At 50.9% G+C, this 13,634-nt stretch overlaps 1 protein-coding gene across 1 annotated transcript in view; it reads left to right on the top strand.

Moving 5' to 3' along the window:
• LOC149427567 (uncharacterized) overlaps positions 1 to 13,634 on the top strand; it is a 56,354-nt gene that overhangs the window by 18,872 nt on the left and 23,848 nt on the right. Inside the window, exons 8-9 of the mRNA XM_089667902.1 lie at positions 4,590 to 4,744; positions 10,597 to 10,647. Of these exons, the coding sequence (XP_089524028.1) occupies positions 4,590 to 4,744; positions 10,597 to 10,647 (206 nt within the window). The remainder of the gene's footprint in view (positions 1 to 4,589; positions 4,745 to 10,596; positions 10,648 to 13,634) is intronic.

Genomic DNA, 13,634 nt, shown 5'->3' with positions numbered 1-13,634 from the left:
CACTGTTATATCCTGTGACTGTTCCTATTGGGGTATGTTCCCACCAGGCTTACTGTGAATTGCGAACATTAACATTTAACAAGTTCTGTTTCTTGCAACTGGACTCTGAGTGTTTACTGCCACCCAAAGCATGCTGCACCACCCCACAAGCTGATATCTAACTGCAGCACACACCCCATGTTGGGAAAAAAAAACATTGGTTACACAGAATTTGTGACATGTTTATCTAGGCCAGTGTTTTCTCAACCTTTTTTCAGTCAAGACACCCTTTAAAATCATGGACAGTTTTAAGGCACTCCATTCTAGTCAACCTGGGAGCGAGGGAGTTAACCTCAGGACAGGCTGGGAGGTTCTACAGGTCAGGGTTTCTGGATCCCTCCCATTCTTCCAGAAACTGATGAACCATGTGGAACAGGGGAGAAGAAGGGGAGGAGGCCAAGATCTGCATGTTTGAGGGACCTTGACCAATCCCCTGGTAGGAGGTTAGGCATAGTGACCAGGGAAACCTTCAAATATCCCAGAGAGAGGGGAGTTGGGTGGAAGATAAACTGAGAAGAAGGCTGGGGAGCAGGGGAGTTGGCTAGAAGATAGACTGAGAAGAAGGCTGGATTGTGGAACCTGGGAGGGGGCCCTACCTACAGGCTGGTTGCTGGACTGGAAGATTTCAACTGCTTCAACGTCTCCTGAGGACAACCTGTTAGCAGGGAAGGAGCCAAGCCAGCATAAGGCCTGAAGGCAGCCACCAACCCACAACACTAGCAGGCGAGGACAGTGTGGGTAATTCTACACCTCCTGGGCCAAATAAGGGGAGAGTGTGGTCAGGTGCAATACTAGTCTTCATCTGGGACTGCTTAACTGCAAGCTCTTGGGACCCCCTTGCTCAGGGATACCCTCAGCACAGCTGGGTGAGGAGGAGGATTCATCTGGGATCTGAGGAGGTAAACCAAAAAGAAAAAGAGACAGTGCTATATTTTTTTCCCTCTAGTCCACATTTTTTTACGTAGTTGCTAAGAAGATCATCTTCAATTTGTACAATTCCTTGGGCATCCCATATACTCCAAGACCCCATCCAAGTTGTTAACCCCTTAATAAAAACAACTAAAACCAGCTCAAGGACTGTTTACTGACTTTGAAGGTACACGTGTGGAGAATGTGTGCTGCCTGGCTGTGCAGGGCATAGGGGGACCCAAAACAAATCCAGCTGCCCTTACAAGGGTAGTGCTGCATGGGCATCACAAGAAGACCAAGCATGAGAAAATACCAGCACTAAAATCCCAGGGTCCCCCCCAAAATCCATACCAGAGCCTATCTGAGCATGCAGCCCAGCAGGTCAGGAAAGGGGAGGGGAACAAGCAAGTACCCCCCCCAAAACCATACCAGGCCACATGCCCTCAACATGGGGGGTGCTTTTGGGCATGGGGCTCCCCCTCAAAGCACCTTGTCCCCATGTTGATGGGGACAAGGACCTCTTCCCCCCAACCCTGGCCGCTGGTTGTGGGGGTCTGCGGGTGGGGGGATTATCAGAATCTGGAAGCCCCCTTTAACAAGGGAGCCCCCAGATCCTGCCCTCGCCATGTGAACGAGTATGGGTGCATGGTACCGCTAATCAATCAGAAAAAAAGTGTAGTAAAAATGATAGGAGACAGTCTGTGACAAGTCCTTTATTAAAAACAAAAAGTTAAAAAATGTCCCCTGAAGTAGATCCAACGTCAATCATGATGCCCTCCGCCACCCGAAAAAAGAAAAGAAAAAAACTCTGCTGTCGATGCTGGCTCCCGGCCGTCTGACAGCTGCGGCAGAATGACAGTTCTTAAATACTGTGGTGACATCAACTGGGTGACCCCGCTCCCTTGTGGCATCATCATGCGCTGTGATTGGCCAAACCATTGAATTACTTTGGCCAATCACAATGCACTGTCAGGGCGCAGTGCATTGTGGGGCACGGCGTGCGAACAGCCCTCCGAAAAGCGCTCAGAGAAAACACGAACGGCCCATGTTCGATTTGAACTTACATTCGACTTGAACATGAAGCCCATCACTAACGGTGGCAATACTGGGATGTGAACAACCCCGTAGCTGGAATGAAGTGAACTTGCTTAGCCGGCTTTAGGCTGTCAAACAGAAGTAAGGCCCACAGACTAGTAGACTATACTTAGCAATTGTTCATTTCGAGAACGTTCATTCAATTTTCTAATGGAGTCGAATCAACATTCATTTTTGACCGAGGTGACAAGAAAATATGAAGGAGCAGGATGGAAAAATGTTCTTTAACAGACTAATTTCTAACAGGGTATGCTTTTTTGGCTGGGAAAGTCCATGACTGATGGACATGCAGAATATCGAGGCTAATACTTACCGCCTAATCCATAAAACCACCACCACCCTTCAACCTCCCCCACCTAAATGACCACGTGACTCTCCTTTTGGTGTAAAACCGGCCATAGCAGCCATTTATTTAACATAATACTTCTTACAGTACACTCAAATAATAACTGACAGTAATGATCCCAACCGGGTCCCGGGTCCCGGGTCTTCGAAGGCATCGTTACTCACATCAAAACTCGGCTGTATCTGGCACCCAATAAAAAGGCCCCCAGCCACCACTACACCGCCTCGGGGACAATGCTACAGTTACGTAGTCCCAGATACAGCCAATGACCTCCCACATTACCAACGTGACCTTATAATTGGGAAGGAACACCCATACCTACGATGGGCCCAACCCATAATCCACCAAATTGTCACTCCAGCACCGCCTTCAAAGACCCATCGACCCCTACCGGCTGCCATGACAAAACAAACAGACAAACACCTCGGGACACAAAATGCCCTTCAGGACAAGAAACAAAATCAATGAACCCTCACAAAACAAACAACAGGACAAACACAAAGAACAAACCAGAACCAGGGGCGGACTGACAACTCATGGGGCCCCCGGGCAATAGGGGATCATGGGGCCCCTGTGTCCTTGCCCAAACTCAAAAAAGCCTATGAAAAAGGTACCAGGGGCATCTCATGGGGCCCCCTACTGACCCCGGGCCCTCGGGCAGTGCCCGAGTTTCCAAATGGTCAGTCCACCCCTGACTAGAACCAAACAGCAAAACAAAACAACGAAACAGCTACAGGGAGGGAGGGCGGGAGAAGCCACCCCTGTGCTGGCACAAGCTCCGACTGACCTCTGACAAGACCCAACCCCCCTCCTAATCCTGGCAAGACCACCACCCAAGCTTGCGTACTCCAATCAGGTAAGTAACCACCCCCTTACCTCCTGCATATACTCCCACCCGAATACACCCTCCGCCTCGTCTGCACGCCCCAGTCATGCTGGCCTTCCCTTTTAGCTTTGTTCAGTCCAGGTCCTGACTTTTGTTCCAAAATGGAGTGTTAAAACCAGATAAAATTTGGAAGACCCTTTGAATGTCATTAATCAAGTCATCGAAGGTTCAGAGAATTTACGTACGAATTCTTGTATTGATTTTTGTAGGAACATTTGTTTGAAAATCTGCTAGTATATAGCACCAACTTAGAGATGGTGCAGCCCCCTCCTGTCTGACCCTCTCCTACCCCATGTGTGCTGGGCTCACCTGGGTTCCATTAGGATAGTAAGCAGAGGGAAGATGAGAAACATTCATTTCTCCATCTTCCTTAGGGGCAATCGGCCTGGAAGATCTAATCTCTGAGCATTTCCAGTTTCAGAGATTTCAGATCCTGGAGATAATGGCCGGGAAAACATCTGAAACAGGGCTGCTGTTAGAAACCATGGGGCCCCATACAGCAAACTTGACAGGGCCCTTCCACCAAAAAAAAAAAAAAAAAAGGTTTCCTATGCTTCAGTTATGAATGAACACAGTGAGTGAGTGATTGGTATTGATCACTCATTGTGTTCATTTAGGAAAGGAAGAACTGGTAAATGTGACATATTTTCTGGAACCTTCCCCCACTCTCCATCCTGAAGGATCCCATCATGTGCTTGCAGATGCCGTTGGGAAGGAGAGGAGGGAAGCTGGCAGCACTACGAGAGTGAGGGGGCTTGGGCAGCAGGGGGAAACATATGGTGCACAGGGAGGGTGATGGGTGCAATGGGGCAATTACTGGAACCGATCCCCTGTATGGCTCTCTCTGCAGCAGCTGAAAGCCAGCAGAAGGGAGAGGAGAAGACGTCACCTTCTCTGCCCACATCTGATTCACCCAGTTGCCTGGGTTCCCCCGCTGGCCTGGACCCCGTACAGGAGAACTGGTGGTACCCCCTTATCCACAGCCCTGAGTGTAAAACCTAAAGTGACAGGGAGGCCGCAGGGGCTCCCTGGAGCATGGGTAAGGTCGCCATTGTGACCCCTGTGGCCCTTCAAGCTCAGTCCATGGTATCAGGGGACATCAAGAGAAAGTTTATATATCAGCAATGAGCAGAGTTGGGAAGGGGCTAGAATTCCTGACAGTTTATTTTTTGTTTCTTGTCGGGAAGGGAGAGTGACTCTACCCAGTAGGGAGTCAATAGAAACCAGACAGGGGTTCTAATCCTTTCCTTGTTCTATCAAAAAAAATGACATATCTTGGCTACAGATACACTTTAGGTTTGATATTTCTTACAGCTGTGGCATTGTGTCGTCAATCGGTCTCGGAGAAACCTACTCCTTTACCTGCCATGGAATGGAGGGACAGTTTGTCACCATCGCAATACGGGGGAAGAACGTATCTCTGACCTTGTGTGAAGTCCAGGTGTTTGGACAGCCCAAAAATCAGTCAGGTAAGAAGAGATTTCCGAATACTTGTCAACACAAAGAGGGAGATTTACTAAAACCAGTGCACACAGAATCAGGTGCAGCTGTGCATGGGAGCCAATCAGCTTTTAACTTCGGCTGGTTTAATTACGCTTTGACAATAAAACCTGGAAGCTGATTGGCTCCAGATTCTGTGTGCTCCAGTTTTAGTAAATCCCCCCCCAACAAAAAAATGTAATGTTGATCTTGATGATTGTAATGGAACCGACCCCAGACTGCGCTTGAGTACTTCCGTTAGAATACCGCTTCCCTGTCCGAACACCGACCACCGACACCACAGCCGACCATACAAGACTAGACGACACCAACCTGTCTGAACATGGAACTCTATATTTGAACACAGATACAAGATATATACACTCAGGGGACAGTCCCCCCTCCCTGCATAATGACACAGATACAAGATATATACACTCAGGGGACAGTCCCCCCTCCCTGCATAATGACACAGGGCGGGGCAATCTACATTTAGTAACAAGAGACACACAGGTATTCAAACGTCACACCAGCAGACAGTCCCATCAGGAGGGAGGGCTGCTGGAGACACCCTCCACTAAACTAATACACATAAACACATACATCCCATAATTGTTTGCTCCCAAGCAGGGGCGGACTAACAACTCATAGGGCCCCCCGGCAATAGGGGATCATGGGACCCCTGTGTCCTCACCCACACTCAAACCACACTTAAAAAAGCCTATGGAAGGTACCAGGGGCATCTCATGGGGCCCCCTACTGACCCCATGCCCTCGGGCAGTGCCCGAGTACCAGAATGGTCAGTCCGCCCCTGCTCCCAAGCAAGACAAACAATAGAACAACGGGATGCAGCCACATGACATTAAACAATCCACAACCCCCCCGCCCCACTCTTAGGACAGATCACCCTGTACCCCTAACAGGCACAGGGTGACTTACACATAAGAGGGATATGGGGAGCTGAGAGAGGGGTCTCCCCACCTCTCTAAAGTGAGCTGTGTTCCATGGGCCCCCACTCAAAGTGATTCTCATCCAGGGGCGGCCTGACCATTCGAGCACTCTGGCACTGCCCAAGGCCCATGGGGTCAGCAGTGGGCCCCATGAAATGTCCCTGGTACCTTTTTATAAGCTTTTTTGGGTGTGCTTTGAGTGTGGGCAAGGACACAGGGGCCCCATGAGTTGCCCGGGGGCCCATGAGTTGTCAGTTCGCTCCTGCTCCTGTCACAGTGATATTCTGTAGATTAGGAAACCGTTTATATAATGTCTTATTTTATTACAAGCTGACAAAGGTATTAAAATGGGAGAAAATGCATTTGGGGACTGGAAAAGGTCCATCATATCTTGGCTCTCATGGGATGCACTCGCCTTGCTGCCCTCACAAGACTGGAGAAGTCTAGATACTTCAATAACAAACAAAATGTGGCTTTATTGTGTAAAAAAGGTAAGTATTACACTCACAATATCATCTACAAGTACAAGCTCATCGCATGGAAACCCGTTCAGTCCGCAATACATCATAGAGTAACAGAACGAAGGAGTCTCAACGGGTTGACGTGTTTTGTGGAATTATCTCTTCCTCAGAGCCCACAAAGCTGTTAACTGCTCCCAGACTAATATATGGTGTGTGGTGTGTGGTATCAAGACCACTAATCAGTCCGGGGGTGTTTCCAGACCACCTATTGGCATGGACTAGCACTGTGTATCCCATAATGCTTTGTGACTTCAATCCCTATATGTGCCCATCTGCTTCAAGGTTGGAGGTGTTGTGCATTCAGAGATGGGATTCTGCATACCTTGGGTGTAACCAGGGGTGTATTTAGGTTTTGTGCTGCCCTAGGCAACACAAAAATTGGTGTGTCCCCCCCCCGCACAAAATAGCCTAACATTGACCAAGAGCACCCCTGCCCCCCACCCGAGCCTTCCACTACCCCCCATACACCAGCCACCATCCCCCATGGCGAGAGAGAGAAAGACACTCACCTTCACAGCTCTGGACATCCCCCGGGAACGAGAGTCGGGCTGTGCATACACACGATCATGAAACCCACAGCATCTCTCAGAACCCACCAGGTCCCCATGCCACGTGTGTCCCTTCTTCCATCCCTTCTTGCAAGGGGCAGTGCTGCCCAACCTGAAAAATGCCGCCCTAGGCAAATGCCTTGTGGTAAATACACCCCTGGGTGTAACGAGGGGTTATTGAAGTTACTGTTGCCTTTCTATCATCTCCAACCAGTCTGCCCATTCTCCTCTGACACCAACAAGGCATTTTCCTCCACACAACTGCCACTCACTGGATACTTTCTCTTTTTCGGACCATTCTCTGTAAACCCTAGAGATGGTTGTGCGGGAAAATCCCAGGAGATCTTCAGTTTTTGAAATACTCAGACCAGCCTGTGATGGGGGTGACTTTGGGTAGGGGGCCAATGGAACACAGCCCCCTTTGGAGAGGTGGGGAGACCCCTGTCTCAGCTCCCCATATCCCTCTTATATGTAAGTCACCCTGTGCCGGTTAGGGGTGCAGGGTGAAATGTCCTGCTATTGAGTAGACATGTATAGGTGGGGTGTGGGGGTTGTTCATTGTTTAATGCCATGTGGTTGCATCCCATTGTTCTATTGTGTGTCTTGCTTGGGTGCAAACTATTATGGGATGTAGGTGTTTGTGTACTGGCTTGGTGGGGGGTGTCTGATGTATATCTCTTGTTACTAAATGTATTGCCCCGCCCCGTGTATATATCTTGTGTCTGTGTTAAAATAAAGCAGTCCATTTCCTGTTTTAATACAAGTCTGGTGCTGTCTCGTCTTGTTTGGTCAGCGGTGGTGTCCGTGGATCTGTGTTTGGACAGGAAAGCGGGAGTCTAACGGAAATACCCTAGTGCAGTCGGGGTCCGGTTCATTACACAGCCCGTCTGGAACCAACAACCATGCCACGTTCAAAGTCACTTAAATCCCCTTTCTTCCCCATTCTGGTGCTTGGTGTGAACTTCAGCAAGTCGTCTTCACCACGTCTAGATGCCTAAATGCATCGAGCTGCTGCCGTGTGATTGGCTGATTAGCAGTTTGTGTCACCAAGCCATTGAACAGGCAGACCTCATAAAAGTGGCCGAGGGGTGCATGTTTATGGCTCCCAATCATGTAAATGCAATGCAAGGCTTTAATGGTTCCATCGACCAGAAAAAACCTGGAAGGCTTCTCCAACCTCTGAGACCCTATTAGTGAGACCCTCACTTTGAGTTCCCGGATTTGTTGCTGTGACCAATCACATGGGAGTTCTCATGCTTTCTATTACAAATGATTCCATATGATTCCTAAATGCATTGAGTTGCTGCCATGTGATTGGCTGATTAGCAGTTTGGCGGGAGTGGGACCTGAAGATGACCTTTTGGGGCTTAATTGGTTTTAAAAATTCCCAAGGTTCAAATTAAAGAAAACTTTTTTTTTCTTCATAAAACCTCCGGTGTTCTGGTAGAAAGTTAGTTTGCAGCAGCTATTGACAGCATGTTAACAGAAGTAACAGTGTGCACAGGCAGAGGCGTACCTACCGCGAGGTCGACAAGGAGTTCGACTTGGGCGCCATTTGTAGGGGCGTGGCTGCACTATTTTTGAGTTGCCTAGGGCAGCACAAAAACTAAATACACCCCCCCGTGCACAGGTACGCGCTGCTAGTGATCCGCTGGACTGTTAACTAGTGTCCTCTGCCTTCTTCACATCACCCTCCCACTGTGTCTTCCGAACCCCCAACCCCCACAGTAGTGTCCTTTACCCCCCCAACGCAGTGTCATTTGCCCCTTCACATCACCCCTCCCACACTTTAGTGTCCTCTGCTAGCCATAGCAGTGTCCTCTGCCCCTCCCCCCCCACAGTAGTGTCCTGTACCCCCCAACAATAGCAGTGTCCTCTGCCCCCCTCCCCCCACAGTAGTGTTATGTACCCCCCTCCAATAGAAGTATCCTCTGCCCCTCCCCTCCACAGTGGTGTCCTTTACCCCCTCCCCCAAACGCAGTGTCCTTTTCCCCTTTCACATCACCCCCTCATCACACTTTAGTGTCCTCTGCCACCCATAGCAGTGTCCTCTGCCCCTCTCCCCCCCACAGTAGTGTCCTGTACCCCCCCCCAATAGCAGTGTCCTCTGCCCCCCCCCCTCCCCCACAGTAGTGTCCTTGACCACCCTCCCTCAAAGCAGTGTCCTCTGCCCCCCTTCACATCACCCCTCTCTGTAATGTTTTCTGCCCCCCAATAGTGTTCTGGACCCCAAAAACAGTGTCCTCTGCCCCCTTCACATCACCCCACCACTGTAGTGTCCTATGTCCCCTGTCACATTCCCCCCATGTAGTGTCCTCTGCCCACCCAATAGTGCTCTGTACCCCCAAAACAGTGTCCTCTGCCCCCCTTCACATCACCCGATCACTGTAGTGTCCTATGTCCCCTGTCACATTCCCCCCATGTAGTGTCCTGTGCCCACCCAATAGTGTTCTGGACCCCAAAAACAGTGTCCTCTGCCCCCCTTCACATCACCCCACCACTGTAGTGTCCTATGTCCCCTGTCACATTCCCCCCATGTAGTGTCCTCTGCCCACCCAATAGTGCTCTGTACCCCCAAAACAGTGTCCTCTGCCCCCCTTCACATCACCCGATCACTGTAGTGTCCTATGTCCCCTGTCACATTCCCCCCATGTAGTGTCCTGTGCCCACCCAATAGTGTTCTGGACCCCAAAAACAGTGTCCTCTGCCCCCCTTCACATCACCCCACCACTGTAGTGTCCTATGTCCCCTGTCACATTCCCCCCATGTAGTGTCCTGTGCCCACCCAATAGTGTTCTGGACCCCAAAAACAGTGTCCTCTGCCACCCTTCACATTACCCCACCACTGTAGTATCCTATGTCCCCTGTCACATTCCCCCCATGTAGTGTCCTGTTCCCACCCAATAGTGTTCTGGACCCCAAAAACAGTGTCCTCTGCCACCCTTCACATCACCCCACCACTGTAGTGTCATCTGCCCCCCTTTACATCAACCCCCCTCTGTAATGTTCTCTGCCCCCCAATAGTATTCTGGACCGCCAAAACCATGTCCTCTGCCACCCTTCACATCACCCGACCACTGTAGTGTCCTCTTCTCCCCCATAACAGTGTCCTGTGCCCCCCTGAAAGCATTGCCTTCTACCTCCCCACCCCCAAAGCAGTGTCCTCTGTCACTTTCACATCACAGCCCCCCCCCCAACTATAGTGTCCCCTTCAAATCACCCCCCCCCCAACACACACACAGTGCTGTGTAGGTAGCTGTCTCCTACCTGATAGCATGTGTACAGCAGAGACAGCATAGTGTTGGATGGAGGGCGGGAGCTGCCGGAGTTAACTTTTGATAACAAGCTGCTAATTGGTTGCTAGGACCACCTGGTGTCCTAGCAACAAATCTCTTGCTGGTTAACTCGAAAGGGTAACTGAGGCAGCTCCCACCCCCGGCCCTCCATCCAGCACTATGCTGTCTCCTGCTCTCCTCTCTGCAGTGAACATGAGAGTAGAGGAGGCTGGGGGGAAGCAGAGCAATGTTCATGATCTACCTGTTGGCTGCCTGCGGACGACTGGTAGATGGTGATCGGCAACTTGCCAACCCCCCAGTTTAGAGTATTAGGGTTACCAGTAAGGTTGAGGTTAAGGGTCGACTCTGGTCTTGGTTCGGTTGAGGTTTAGAAGTCAGGTTCCATTTTGGAGTCTCTTTTTATCTCTTCGTGTGTAACAGATCGCCATTTCAGCATTTGGAATCCATCACTCTCTCACTGTATGTACTGATGTAGAATCTAATCGAATCCGCTGGAAAATGTAAACTTTGTTCTTCAATCCTTCTAGTTGATGAAAGTTGGAACAAAAGTCAGATGTGGCAGAGCCAGCACCATGGAGGTAAGTGTGTATACAGGTTGAGCATGATATCAAGGTGGTGTACAGAGACCAGTTCCTCCTTTGGTGGAGCCCATCTCAACATTCTTCCCATAGTCCTGAAATAAATGTTCCTTTTGGCAATACCTTTTATCCCGGCTAGATTTCCATTGAAGGAGCCAGTAGACATGCATCCAGTGTGATGGCCAAAGCAGCACCCCCCGACATGATCCCCTATTGTGACCAAGCATATTATCGCAACGTGGAAACACGAGATGGTCAGCGACACATGATGGGCATTGTATAGCTACCTGCACCCCATTCAGACAATGCCTACCAGTGGGAAGTCCTCCAGCAGTGACTTCCTTGTCATGTGACTGTATGTCGATGTTAGATTCGCATTGCGCTCATTTGGTAAAGAAAGCTCAAGGTTGAAGATCATGTGTGAGGATAGCGTGGTGTTTTATTCTGTAATTATTTAAGTGTATCCATGTCATTTTCACAGAGCGCCAGCGATTTTGCTGTGACTGATAATGGCATATGACTGGCTGGCAGGCCACCCAATTGCCTCCATGCACCCCCATAACATTCAGTGCCTCCCCCGCATGCATGCATGCAAGCCCGCCTCACTACCTGCCCCCTGGACCCTATCCCCTCTCAACTCCTCCGGTCACCACCCTCTTCCCTCATCCGCTCCCTCACCCACATCTTCAATCTCTCCCTCTCTACTGGCGTATTCCCCTCCCCCCTAAAGCACGCGCATATCACCCCCATCCTCAAAAAGCCCTCCCTGGATCCCGCGGACCCCAACAACCTCAGACCCATCTCCCTGCTGCCACTCACCTCCAAGCTCCTTGAACGCATAGTCTACGATCGCCTAAGCTCCCACCTTACAGACAATAACCTCCTTGACCCTCTACAGTCCGGCTTCCGTCCCCTACACTCCACTGAAACTGCCCTCCTCAAAATCACTAACGACCTACTAAACGCCAAAGCCAAGGGCGACTACTCTGTCCTCCTTCTCCTGGACCTCTCTGCGGCCTTTGACACAGTTGACCACCCCCTCCTCCTTAATAAACTACTCTCCCTTGGCATCAGAGATACTGCTCTCTCTTGGTTCTCATCCTACCTATCCCGACGCTCCTTCAGTGTCACCTACAATGGTGCCACCTCCCCCTCCCTCCCCCTCTCTGTTGGGGTCCCCCAAGGCTCTGTCCTTGGACCCCTTCTCTTCTCCATCTACACCTCCTCCCTGGGCAAACTCATACACTCTCACGGCTTCAACTATCACCTCTACGCTGACGACACCCAAATCTACCTCTCCACCCCTCTCCTCACCCCCACTATCTCCACCCGCATCACTCACCTCCTAAATGACATCTCAGACTGGATGTCGCTACATTTCCTCAAGATTAACCTCTCCAAAACCGAGCTCCTCGTCTTTTCCCCTGCCAACACCCCCCCCCCCCCCATCCTATCCATCATCACCAACAACTCCACTATCACTCCCGCCCCGCAAGCCAAAGTCCTTGGCGTCATTCTTGACTCGAACCTCTCCTTCCAACCGCATGTCAAATCACTTACAAACACATGCAGGCTCCACCTCCGCAACATTGCCAAGATGCGTACCTTCCTCACCCCAGACACCACCAAACTTCTAGTACACTCCCTCATCATCTCACGCCTTGACTACTGTAATTCTCTTCTCACCGGCCTACCCAAGTGCAGGCTCTCCCCGCTCCAGACCATCCTGAACTCAGCGGCTAGACTCATCCACCTCACCACCCGCTCCACCTCTGCCACCCCCCTCTGCCTCTCCCTCCACTGGCTCCCGATTGCCCAACACATCAAATTTAAACTCCTAACCCTGACCTACAAAGCCGTTCACAACACTGCCCCTGACTACCTCACCAACCTGATCCCCAAGTACCGCCCTACCCGTACCCTTCGCTCCTCACAGGACCTCCTTCTATCCTGCTCCCTGATCTCCTCCTCCCATGCACGACTGCAGGACTTCTCCAGGTCCTCCCCCATCCTCTGGAACTCACTGCCCCAATCCATCAGACTGTCGCCTTCCCTCTTCACATTCAGGCGCTCCCTCAAAACCCATCTCTTCAGGGAAGCCTACCCCACCCTCACCTAACGGCCATTCTCCCTCTTTCCTCCCACCCCTCATTCCCCTCAGCCACTTCCTACTGTACCTTTACCCCCTCCCTCCTAGATTGTAAGCTCGAAAGAGTAGGGCCCTCTTACCCCTCGTACGTTGTTTGTTGTTGTTGTACTGTGCCATGTATTGTCCCCCCTCTATTGTACAGCGCTGAGCAAACCCTTTGGCGCTATATAAACTCCATGTAATAATAATAATAATGTTTCCTTGGGTTTGCACACCCATTGGTGGACTTCCATTGGAAGACCCAGAACTAGGATTGGGCAGGGGGGGTGCCACCAGGTAGAGGGGAGGGAGACCAATGAATGTCCTTGGGTTTGCACACCCATTGGTGGACTTCATTGGCAGACCCAGAACTAGGATTGGGGAGGGGGGTGCTGCTAGGTAGAGGGGAGGGAGACCAATGAATGTCCTTGGGTTTGCACACCCATTGGTGGGCTTCAATTGGCAGACCCAGAACTAGGATTGGGCAGGGGGGATGCCACCAGGTAGAGGGGAGGGAGGCCAATGAATGTCCTTGGGTTTGCACACCCATTGGTGGACTTCCATTGGCAGACCCAGAACTAGGACTGGAGGGGGTGCCGCCAGGTGGAGGGGAGGGAGGCCAATGAATGTCCTTGGGTTTGCACACCCATTGGTGGACTTCCATTGGCAGACCCAGAACTAGGATTGGGGGGGGGGTGCCACCAGGTAGAGGGGAGGGAGGACAATGAATTTCCTTGGGTTTGCACACCCATTGGTGGACTTACATTGGCAGACCCAGAACTAGGATTGGGGTGGTGTGCCACCAGGTAAAGGGAAGGGAGACCAATGAATGTCCTTAGATTTGCACACCCATTGGTGG

Source organism: Staurois parvus, unplaced genomic scaffold (genome assembly GCF_062004578.1).
Source record: "Staurois parvus isolate SC_StPar_1 unplaced genomic scaffold, SC_StPar_1.0 ptg003656l, whole genome shotgun sequence".
NCBI lineage: Eukaryota > Metazoa > Chordata > Amphibia > Anura > Ranidae > Staurois > Staurois parvus.
The sequence above is the reverse complement of the archived record's forward strand: the minus strand, read 5'-3'. Positions and strand labels throughout refer to the sequence as shown.